The 11,699-nt window shown below is 44.6% G+C and overlaps 1 protein-coding gene across 1 annotated transcript; it reads left to right on the forward strand.

Moving 5' to 3' along the window:
- Window positions 1–4,378: 4,378 nt before the first annotated feature.
- On the forward strand, window positions 4,379–10,082 carry Defb118 (defensin beta 118). The gene is made up of 2 exons (XM_052723711.1): window positions 4,379–4,448; window positions 9,859–10,082. Exons 1-2 carry the CDS (start codon window positions 4,391–4,393, stop codon window positions 10,080–10,082), a joined length of 282 nt encoding a protein of 93 aa, XP_052579671.1. The 5' UTR covers window positions 4,379–4,390.
- Window positions 10,083–11,699: the final 1,617 nt, after the last annotated feature.

Raw genomic sequence — 11,699 nt, forward strand, 5'->3', positions numbered from 1 at the left:
ACTAGTTGTATCACTAGTTAGTTCATCCTGAGCTTCTGTCTGATGTCCTGCTGGAGTGAAATGGGGCTGAGGAGTCCTGCTGCCCACTGCGTAAGAAAAATGAGCTGGAGAATGTCTCTGTGACAGAACTCTTACCTGGCTTGTGGCTTGTGTGAGACTTTCTGTTCAGTCCTCTCTCTGCGTGTGTGTGTGTGTGTGTGTGTGTGTGTGTGTGTGTGTGTGTGTGTGTGTGAGAGAGAGAGAGAGAGAGAGAGAGAGAGAGAGAGAGAGTTTCTTTAATAAATGATGCAGGAAAACTGGAGATAGATACAAATAAATACAGACATAAGATACAGACGATATGGATCGATGCCTAAGAATAAACTTTGACCTTTGCCTCACATCACTTACAAAGACCAACTCCACACAGATCAAGCAAGACTCAGTCTGAAACTACAAAATGACTACAAGAAAGCATGGTAGAAAAAAACACAGTCCCTAGTCTAAGCCGCAATGCTTTAAATTTTGTTCAAAATATCAGGAAACAGAAGCAAAAATAGACAGTGGGGGTTACAAGAAACGCAAGTGCTTCTGTACGGTCAAGGCAACCACCAGAAGCCTGAGGTAACAAGCCACAGACTGGCAGAAGGTGTTTGCGTTCAGACTACAAAAGACCGAACTGTGTAGAAAGAAGACAGTGAATGTGTGTTTTTAGCTGGAAAGGGCTCTCAACAGACAAATGCCCCCAAATCAGCAGAGAAATGCAACTTAAACCACACTGGCACCTGTTAAAATGGCTAATGTCAAAAATAAGACAGATATCAACTTGAGGAAGGGGTGGGTAGGCAAATCCCTCATACTGCAGCTGGGAATCTAAATTAAGATGGCCATTACAGAAAACAGGCATATAGAAGTTGTGGGGAGGGACAAAAAAATAACTAAGACTAAAAATCGAATTACTGAATTTATCCACCGACTTAGACTCTGTCCTCTCCACCGAGAGGCTGGCTTTTAGAAAACTGCTAAAAGCAAATTTGACATCCCCATCCCAAAACTGTACCTGCAATAACACAAGGTGGGCACTTATGGTGGGAAAAAGGAATGTAGTTAAATACCAAGTGACATCTCCCCAGAAGATGCCTGAAAAAGAGCATCCCAAAGCTAGCAAAAAGTCAGGAGAGAGGAGCGGTAGAGTTGAGAGAAAGTGGCAGGGAGGGTTTAAGGAGGGAATGAACAATGGTATGAAGTCAGCCGCCATGCCACCCTCAAACGGCAAAAGAGGACGCTGGCTTAAAAAAAAAAAAAAAACCCACATAGACATGAAGGATTTGAAGGTGACCGTAGTCATAGAGTGATAGGCTGAGCATTCAGGTCAAATTTTAGTAAGAGGAGCCGAAAAGAAATGGAGAAGGCTGGGGTTACCCTGTTAAAATCTGTAGACGTAAAAGGAGGTGAGGTGGGGAGATGTTTAAGACGGTGCCGTGGACCGGCATGGAGTCCTCATCATAGAGGCTGGAGGACTTTCAGAGAGTCAACAATTGTCAACTCCAGTCCCACCTAATGCTAAAATGGTCTCTGTTGAAGCACCATCGCCCCTGCTGACCAATTCTTTAAGCAACCACTGAGGTGTGGCAGAACAGAAACCAAGGATTTCCAGAAGGTACAATGTCCACCCACACACCACGCCAGACACCTGAATAGATCCACTGAAAACTGGACCAGAACAAAGAAAAAAGCCTCCCTTTTGCTCCGGGTTTCACTCTCATGGGTCTTGATTCCAAAGCCCGTGCGGTTGTTGTTGTTTACATTGAGACAGGGTGGAAATCAGTAGACTCAGGCTGGTGGGAAGACTCAATGGGTAAATGTGCTTGCTGGCAAGGATAAGGACCTGAGTTTGACCCCCGGATCCCAAACAAAAATGGCAAGAGAGAGAGAGAACTGACTGCACAAAGTGGTCTCAGACCTTCACATGTGCACCAAGACACATGCACCCACACACCCACCTCTCTCTCTCTCTCTCTGTCTCTCTGTCTCTCTGTCTCTCTGTCTCTCTGTCTCTCTCTCTCTCTCTCTCTCTCTCTCTCTCTCTCTCATACACAGATGCGTACATGTAATAATAATAGTACAGTGAATTAACAAATATTTTAAACTATTACAAAAAAAAAAAAAAAAGAAAACACCAGCAGACTCTAGAATCTGGCCCCATACATATTCTGCAGGTCATGCTTAAAGAAATGAGCAGTCTCATAGCTCTTCTGACACAGAAGTCTGTCTTCCAAGGCCAGACTTTGCCACCCTCACCGGTAAGCATGCTCAAATCTGATGCTCTGACCCCAGTGTGGTCCAGCAGCCCTATGGACTATTGGAATGGGTCTAAGAGAATAATCATCAATTTACAAGGCTGATCTTAGGTCAGGCGGCCATGAGGAAAGTTGCTCTCGGGCAAACTAACTGGCTTCTAGACCATAAAGATTCCAAATTCTCCATTCTATTTGACTCCACATACCTGCTACGTGTCAGGGTCTCATCCTTCATCAAAGCTTTGGTTTTCACATGATAAAACAGTTGGTGTGATACGCTTATGCAGAAGTTCCACAAACCACAGAATTAAGAGTCTCGTGCTTTGTGGACTGAGCTAGCCCCAAGTCCCACCAAGCTGCACAATTAAATCTGAAGTCTGGGGGTTGAAGAGATGGCTAGGCAGTTAGGAGCACTTGCTGTTCTTCAAAGAGACCACAGTTCCCAGACCCTGCCACGGCAGTCACCATCACCTGTAACTCCAGCTCCAGAGATGACGCCCTCTTCTGGCTTCCTCAGGCACTGCACCCTTGTGCACTAACCCAGACACTCACAAATCCAGGTAATAAGTAAAAATAAAAATCGCCGGGCGGTGGTGATGCACGCCTTTAATCCCAGCACTCGGGAGGCAGAGGCAGGCAGATCTCTGTGAGTTCGAGGCCAGGCTGGTCTCCAAAGCGAGTTCCAGGAAAGGAGCAAAGCTACACAGAGAAACCCTGTCTCGAAAAAAAAAAAAATGGGTAAAATAAATAAAATAAAAATCTTTTTATTAAATCTGGAGTCTGATTTTTAACAATTGTGGTCCTCATGATCCTATGATCCCAACTCCTGCTGGGAGATCCCAGTCCTGAGTGTGCCAGGGTTTTCTGGGGGCTGCATTAAATTTAAACAGTGTCTTACCTCATAGTCTCTGTGGCCATCTTTTCTACCGAAACCATTGAGGTGACCAGATTCGGTTTGGACTCAAAGCATTTGCTTCTGTAATTCAATCTCAAGCCACCAAGGTCACAACTGAATTAATTATAATATCAATGAACTACCCACTTACCACTCTTCCATTGGCAGGAAGTTCAACACCATCTTCAAAACCAAGAGCAACACAATCCCAGCCTCCACCTCCACAGCTTTGTAGGTAAACACAGAGCCATAGTGGAAGTGACTAAAGGTCTGTGATACTAGGCTACCTCGAAGATTAGATCAGTTTTCTGTATCTCAAAGGCATATCTAGATCCTGGGGTCTTTGCAGATAATGTCCAGTGCCCTCATGGTACCTTTGTCAACAGTAACATCCAAAGCCACTGTGAGTGCCTTTGAGAGGGAGCATTCTTAGCAACAATGGATAACTTTGTATGGCCATCTGTTGAGTCACACTATACATTGAATTCCCCACACTCTATTGCAAGTCAACTCTATTATGAGTCACTTTCCCTGTTGGAATGTAAGTGAGCACTTCAGTTTCTATGTGAACACATGTTCATTACCTTTTGTTTCCATAAACCTCCACTGAGCACATGCTTTGTGCCTCAGGGGCTCTGTCCCTATCCATAGCAACCTCACAGTCTATGTAGAGAGACACTGATAAGGAGACATCTTTTTGAGGGAGTAAAAGGGTTCGAGACAGGGTTTCTCTGTGTAGCCCAGGCTGTCCTAGAACTTTCTCTGTAGACCAGGCTGGCCTTGAACTCAGAGATCTGCCTGCCTGCGCCTCCCAAGTGCTAGGACTAAAGATGTGTGCCACCACACCTGGCTGGAGGAGAGATCTTGAAAGTAGACTTAGACTAGTGTTAGGGGACTGTGAGCAAAGGGTGGGGCACCAAGAGAGCTGGAGATGCTGAGGATAGAGTCCTAGTGTGAGTTCTTCCTCTCCAGACGTGTCCTCAAGGCCTGTGACTCACAGGCTTCCCATGTGCTCTCAGGACCTGTTCCAGAAGCTCAAGCCCTACACCAGCCAAGGGGCTGACGTTTTGCTTGGATACACTTTCACATCTCTCTCTGGCTCAATGCACATCCCTCTGCCCCCACTACAGAAAACCCAATAAAACTCTTGATGAGATTTACACTGTACCCAGTGTTCTGGATGCCTGGATCTACCACCTACTACTTCCCAAGAAGCATGAGACTTCTGCTGCTGGCTCTTCCTGCCTTTGCTCTTCTACCCCAAGTGATCCCAGGTAACAGAACCCAGGGAAGCGACCAAAGTGAAGATCAATGGGCCCCGGGCGACCTGTGGGGTCCAGTGTATGGCTGCTCTCCCTAACACAGCCAGCACCACATTTTCCTCACTGACACTGTCTCTGACAAGGGTGGGATGAAGTTCGGTCAGGCAGTCCTCACGGCAGCCTACACAGCCAGCTCCCCCTAGAGCATGTTTCCATCGAAGGAGGAAGGTTAGACCTTCATCCACGTCCTTCTCTTTCTGGCCTGTGCAACTCTAGAAAACGCCTCCCAAAGTCCACAGCCCTATGGCATCTTGGCCTTTTAAAAGTCTTGCTATCACTTTTGAGAAGATCCTTTGTCTTCCCATGTTCTGGAAGAACATTTGGTGAACAAAATGTCTGCCGAGTTGTCACATGGATGACAGAGCTGGCTTCCTTCTTCCCTGTGCCCTGAAAGTCCAGAGCGTAGTCACTACTGCTTTTAAAAGATTACCCAAAGGCAAGGCTGGAACCCTGATCCTACTGCTCCAGAAAACCCACATCCTCTATTCTTGCACAGATCTCCCAAGGCACATTTCAGAACATAGTAAACTCATTAAAGTGACCCACATAAAAAACTAAATATACTATCCCCATGATTACACAATATTCTTGTTTCATTTAATATTTTGTGGCCACTTAGAGTTCTGCCTCATTCTTTACAAATTTAAAAAATTCTATTGTAATAAAAACTATGGTGGGGCATAGTGGTCTAGACCTTTACTGCCAGCACTTGGGAGGCAGAGGCAGAGGCAGGTGATCTCTGTGAGTTCCAGATCAGCCTGGTCTATAGCATAATTAGTTCCAGTATAACCAAAGCTACATATTGAAACCTACATCTAAAACAACAACAAAAAAATAAAACAACAAAACAAAACAAAAACAAAAACAAAACAAAACAAAAAACAAACAAACAAAAAACCCCAAACCAAAAAACTATGAATTTATACAAAGGCATTTAGAATATCCCTTAACCACCAATGAACAGGGGCGTATGAATATACTTACCTATATGGGCAAGGATTTACCTAGGATAGGTCCTGAAAGAGAAATGGTCGTGTTAAAGGTAAGTTGAATATTTTTTTTTCTTCACTTCACCAATTCCTCCTTTATACACCTGTCAGGACACCACCAGCAGGGGTCACTGGCTTTCAGAGCCTTGAGTGGCTCTCAGTTGAGTGGCAGACAGAATCAGGGATAATGCTTTGGGATCTTTAGGAGAACCAGCTGTGTCTGTTCTGCATTCTGATAGGGATAACGTGACTAGAAAAGAGAGGCGTGAAAGATTCTGAGAAAGCAGTTCATGGGCCCCAGAAACTCAGGGCACGCAGTAAGAGAAGGAACTTTGTGTGATACACCTTGGGGTGCCTCTGCCAGACTCTTGAAGGTGAGAGTCGGGACAAGGAAGGGGGTATAAAGTCTTCGTTGTCCTGGACACCCTCATACTGGTGACAGGAGGACCTTCATAGCCTTTCAAGGGCAGGGCACAAGGGTTTGCCCGTCACCACAATCCCTACCACACCTGGTGTCATTTCTACCCCTCTGGTGGATAAAAATGTCTCACGCTGTTATTTCAACCTGCATGTATTCTCCAGTGGTCAACACAAGCAAACGGCTTCCCCTCAGGACCTTCAGTTCCCCTTGTGACTTCAGCCTCTTACTCTCCACCTAACTGATTTTACAATCACCATAGTGACCTTGCTGGGTTTGGGGATACTTCAAGGTCAGCCTGCCTCTGGCCCTTTGTGTTTGCCTTTCCTCTGCCTGACACACTCCCCTCTAACTACACTCCCTCTCTCACGACCTCTCAATAAAGTCTCCCCACTTCCCTTCTAACCACATACATCCTACCCCCACAATCTCCTTGCCTTCTCTCCACAGTGTGTGTCTACCGCTAATTATTAGACACCAAGTATTTTTAACATTCTTCTCCTATTATCATATTAAGGTCCAAAAAATCCGAACTCCCCATGAGAAGGGCAAGTTTAATCTGTTTTGTTTTTTAACGGTTGCCATCTTTTGTGTCTTGGACAGTACCTGGTACACAGTCGGCACTCAGCAAACAGTTGTGCAGTGTTTCAATAGATGCAGAAAGTCAACCAAAGCAACTTCTTTCTCCCTCTGTTAGCAGGCTGCTTCTATCCCTTGCCTGGGGTAGCAGGCAGGCAGGCGTTTTTTTCCGTATTTGTGATTATTATACCCTAGTCAGCTCTAGCCACTGGACGTACTGTCTGCAGCCTGTCACCTCCCAGTACATTACAAGAGAGAAAAACACTTAATTCTGGTCTTTACAAGTTCAATCATGCCATGCCTCATGCACAGTGCCTGGTGTTTTGCTAAAGGCACCTCCTGATTCTTATACTCAAAAGGATCCTCTAACATTTTAATTTTTTTACCACACTTCGACCTTTAGCTACCAGATATGATGATCAATCTACCTTATTTTCCTTAAAGACTGAGGTAGCTCTCCCAGCACAGCATGTGGAACCGTTCACGATTTCTCCCTTCATCTGGGGACTCCCTACTGCATGCATCCGAGTGTGCTAGTCCATCTGCTTGGGCTAGTTACTCTTTTGACAATACAGTATGTGTCAAAATACCAGGGCTTTGCAGTGAGTTGGGGTCAAGATGGGCAAATTTTTGTTTTACTTTAAAGAAAAAATATAATTTTGGTCACCACTGGTCATTATTTTTTATTATAAATTTGAGGTGAAATGCTTGAGCCTCCCAAAATTCCCACTGGAATTTGAACAGAATTACACTAAATGTGTGAATACATTGGGGAATAATGAGTCCTTATAACAATTGTGTCATCCCATGGGAGAGAGATCACATCTTTATGGTTAGAGTTCTAACATACACAGAAGTTGTGTGCAGTCTTAATTTAAGAGAAAATGCCTCAGAGCCAGGGCTTGGTGGCACACACCTTTAATCCAGCACTCAAGAGGCAGAGGCAGGAGGATCTCTGTGAGTTTGAAGCCAGCCTGGTCTACACAATGAGTTCCAAGCCAGCTAAGGCTACATATTGAAACCATGTCCTCCACTACCACCACCATAAATAAATAAATAAATAAATAAATAAATAAATAAATATAAAGATAAAAAATGATTCCTTGTAGCTGTGAAGAGCATGTGCTACTACTGTTCATGCAGAGCAATACTGTTAATTCGTGTAAATAGTTTTGTCTGATTTTACTGTTATTAATTACAACTGTTTATTTGTTTTTTTTAAATAATCATGTGTAATGATTTTATCTCTACTTCCAATTCTTACACTTTTCCCCCCTTTCCTCTTAATAGGGACACGTTCCACTACTATTATTTGGACAATAGTGATAACAGAGTATGTTTTGTTTTCCTATTTTCAATAGAAATTAAAGTTTCTCCATCAGCTAATATTAGCTCTAGGATTTGATATACAAACTTCACTAAATGAAGCTGGTTGTGGTTTACTCCTTTAATCACAGCATTTGGAAGCAGAAGCAAATGGGATCTCTGTGAGTTCCAGCCTGGTCTACTTAGCAAGTTCTAGGCCAGCCAGAGCTACATAGTGAGACCCTGTCTCAAAAGAATAAAAATTTAAGAAAAATCTATCTTGTCATTCTGTATCCAGATAATTATGTGACCTTAATTCTACAAAAGTAGTTTCTTTAGTAGATTTTCTAACATTAACTCTATTTGCATCCAGGGTTGAATCCTATTTGATGGTGCTATATTAATTTATTGTTGATGTACATTTAAAAAAGTTTAAATCTATGCCTTCTTCTCTCCATCATTTGGCTCCTGACTATGATGCTCTGGATGTTGCCAACAAAATTGGGATCATCTAAACTGAGTCCAGCTGGCTAATTCTAAATATACTTTTTCACCATAAAAAAAAAGTTTAAATCTGTATTAATAAAGAAAATAGATCTACAACTTCCTCATTTTAGAACAAAGACATCACAAGCCTCGTAAAATAAACCACGTAGCTTTCTTTTTATTTGTGGTTTTGTTTTCTAGTTTCTGGAACATTTTACACAAAATAGAATCTAAGTTTTCTGTGAGGATTTTTTTTTTTTTTTCGAGACAGGGTTTCTCTGTGTAGCTTTGCGCCTTTCCTGGGACTCACTTGGTAGCCCAGGCTAGCCTCGAACTCACAGAGATCTGCCTGGCTCTGCCTCCCGAGTGCTGGGATTAAAGGCGTGCGCCACCACCGCCCGGCTCTGTGAGGATTTTTAATCCTAATTTTATTGCATTTGGCCAGAAATCAGAATTGGGGTGCTGAGTCCATGGAACTTTTCGATGTTTGTTTTCAATGTCTATGATAGGTGTGGTCTACGGATTAGAAATATTGACACCCTCTAGATTTTGTTAGAAAAAGAGCACACATGCTCTGCCCCACCTGCCGGGCCAGAACCCGCATTTCAGCAGCAATTCTGGGGGCTCCGCAGGAGCGCATTGGAGTTCTAGAGCCCCGGTCTGGGGCCCCAGCGAGCACAGTCTCCTCACAGAAAGCCCTGCACTAGTCTAAGCTTCCGGTGAATGTTAGGTTTGTCATTCAGGGTGTAGAGGCACAGCTATTCACTCCATTATTAGTCTCTAAAAACACAAATGTGTTTGAATGTGGTTTTTTTTTTTTTTTTTTTTTTTTTTTTGGTTTTTCGAGACAGGGTTTCTCTGTGTAGCTTTGCGCCTCTCCTGGAACTCACTTGGTAGCCCAGGCTGGCCTCGAACTCACAGAGATCCGCCTGGCTCTGCCTCCCGAGTGCTGGGATTAAAGGCGTGCGCCACCACCGCCCGGCTCTTGAATGTGGTTTTAAAGTAGAATGTGTTCGAAGAAATTAGGCTAATGCCAATAACACTGCAATTGCAATCATGAGGTGAATCTTTATATAATTGTTTATATGTATTTATTTACTTATTTTTATTGGCGGCGGCGCGGGGGCGGGGGGCACTTGTGTGTGTGTGCCACGGTGTATTCATGGAGGTCCGAGGAAAAAAAAGCTGTGGGAGTCGGCCAGGCCTCTCCCTCCACTGATAGGGCTGAGGGCCAAACTCAGGTCCATCAGGCTCAGAGGCAAGTGCTATGGCGTCACCTCAGCAGCCCCAGGTGAGTTTCTTGATATGGGTAGCTTGACACAGGTCTGGGGAGCTTTGTAGTGGCTGTCCCCAGTGCCTTATAAGTAAGTTTCCTTTCATTGATGAGTGATCGATCACACTCTGAGAAAAGCTAAACATGGGCAGAAATAGCTACTTTGAGAAGAAACATGACACCACGGGGCTGTGGTGAGGAGCCTAGCTGCCCTAGTCCTCCCGCGGCCCAGGGCTATTTGTGGAAGGCCAGATCTATGTACCCCCAAGCAGCGATAACTTAAAATCACTGGTCTCTCCTTTGATTATTTAGCCTACAGTGGTGAGAAAAAATGCTTGAACAGATGGGGGAACTGCAGGAAAAACTGCGAAGATGGAGAAACGATGCGGGACACATGTAAAAACCACCGAGTCTGCTGCGTTCCAGTCAGCAGGGGCAACAAGCCAAAGGCCTCGGTCAGGGTCAGCTGGACCACGGAGGAAACCACGACAATGGAGTACGATCTAAACTCAGAATTCACGAATGTACTTAGTTAGCACAGTGATTGATCCAGAATACATAGATGTGAGAGATGAGGGAAGAACAGCCCTGAGAGGTGGCTGGAGAGCTGTCTCTGGAGTCTGAGAGCTCATGACTTCTCAGATGTCACTTGCTCGTGTCCCAAGAGTGACAGACTATGTTGTATATATAAGGCACTGAAACACCCATGAGCCCCACTCACTCCCCATGATTGTATCATTCTAGATAAAGAACCACTGTGTAAAGCATCCAAATGTTTCCAGTGGTGAAGTCTTTGACGCTCCTGAAATGTCCAGGGATGGTTCTGGACGACTGATTTTCCCCCGTGTTTCTTATTTGCTGGTGATCTCTCTGCAAGCTGAAGCGCTTGAGGAAGAATTAATCTCCACCCTGGGGTTTCCTTCTGTCCTCTGTCTTCCTGACGAGAGTTTGTGGAATAGCTCTCGGGTGTTAGTTTCCCTTCAGATGAAAGCAACATCAACAACAAAATCAAAATCCTCAATCTTTGCATTTATGACATTAGTTGCTAGGATGTCAAAGATTGCTTCAGGGGCTGGAGAGATGAAACTCAAGTGCTCTTGATCCCTCCAGCCCCTAACTAAGGCCTTTCCCAAGACTATTTTCACTGAGAAGATCAGACCTACAGTCTTCCTGACTCCAGACATAAATCTGGAGCAGATGCTTTCTCCAGATCATCGGCTCTGTCGTATGAGGGGCCAAGGGGTAGCATGGAAGGGACTCGTGGGACTTTCCCTAAATATGGGTATGCCACACTAGGAGACACGGGGCCAGCAACCAGAGCAAAGTGTTGTGCCTATGTAGCTCGGTCAAATTGTGTTGGTTACAGATGTGGGTTGATGATTGTGTGTGTGCACACACACACAGAGGCCACTGGGATGTCATTGCAAAGCATAATGCCACCAGGGACAACTTGCTTTCAGAGGTGAGTTCACTCAAGAAACTTCCCACGGAGCAACGAGAAAGCTTGAGAACGTTCCAGGGTATTTACTTGTCATCGTGGCTGTGGAAGTTTTCAGCCATGAAACTTTTCTGAGGAAAGCAGAGAGGTTTTAATTCTCAGAAGAGAGAAGTAATCCTGGAGGGCTACAAGGGCCAGCTAACAGAAAATGAAACTCCCTGGGTAACAGAGGGAAACAACAACAACAACAACAACAACAACAACAACAAACCAGCTCTAAACTCAGGAGGAAAACAAAGGTAAAGGGACATCACAGAGAGTGAGCAAGCTAAGCATTCCAAGGAAGGCAGCAATGGCGGAAGGGCTACCTAGAGGCACACTTCTGAGACCTCCTAAGAGGCAGTCTAATAGAGGTTGGACCATAGCCAGCTCCCGAGAACAAGCTATATCAAAGCCGACTGTATGGCAGTGGGCACAGTCAGGGAAGTAGTGAAAGACACGGCCTTGGGTAGCTTCTCTCCTATTGACAGTAATTGGAATTAAAGAACGAGAAACAAGATATTAGTGGGAAGCAAGACATAAAGAGTAAATATTATGGCTAGTGAGGTGGCTTGGCGGGTAAAGGGACTTTCCCTGCAAGCCTGATGACCTGAGTTCAACTCCTGAAGCATAAAGGTGGAAGGAAATTATACAGAGCTGTCCTCCACTCTCTACA

Source organism: Peromyscus californicus, unplaced genomic scaffold (genome assembly GCF_007827085.1).
Source record: "Peromyscus californicus insignis strain IS unplaced genomic scaffold, ASM782708v3 Scaffold_7__1_contigs__length_154581171, whole genome shotgun sequence".
Lineage (NCBI taxonomy): Eukaryota > Metazoa > Chordata > Mammalia > Rodentia > Cricetidae > Peromyscus > Peromyscus californicus.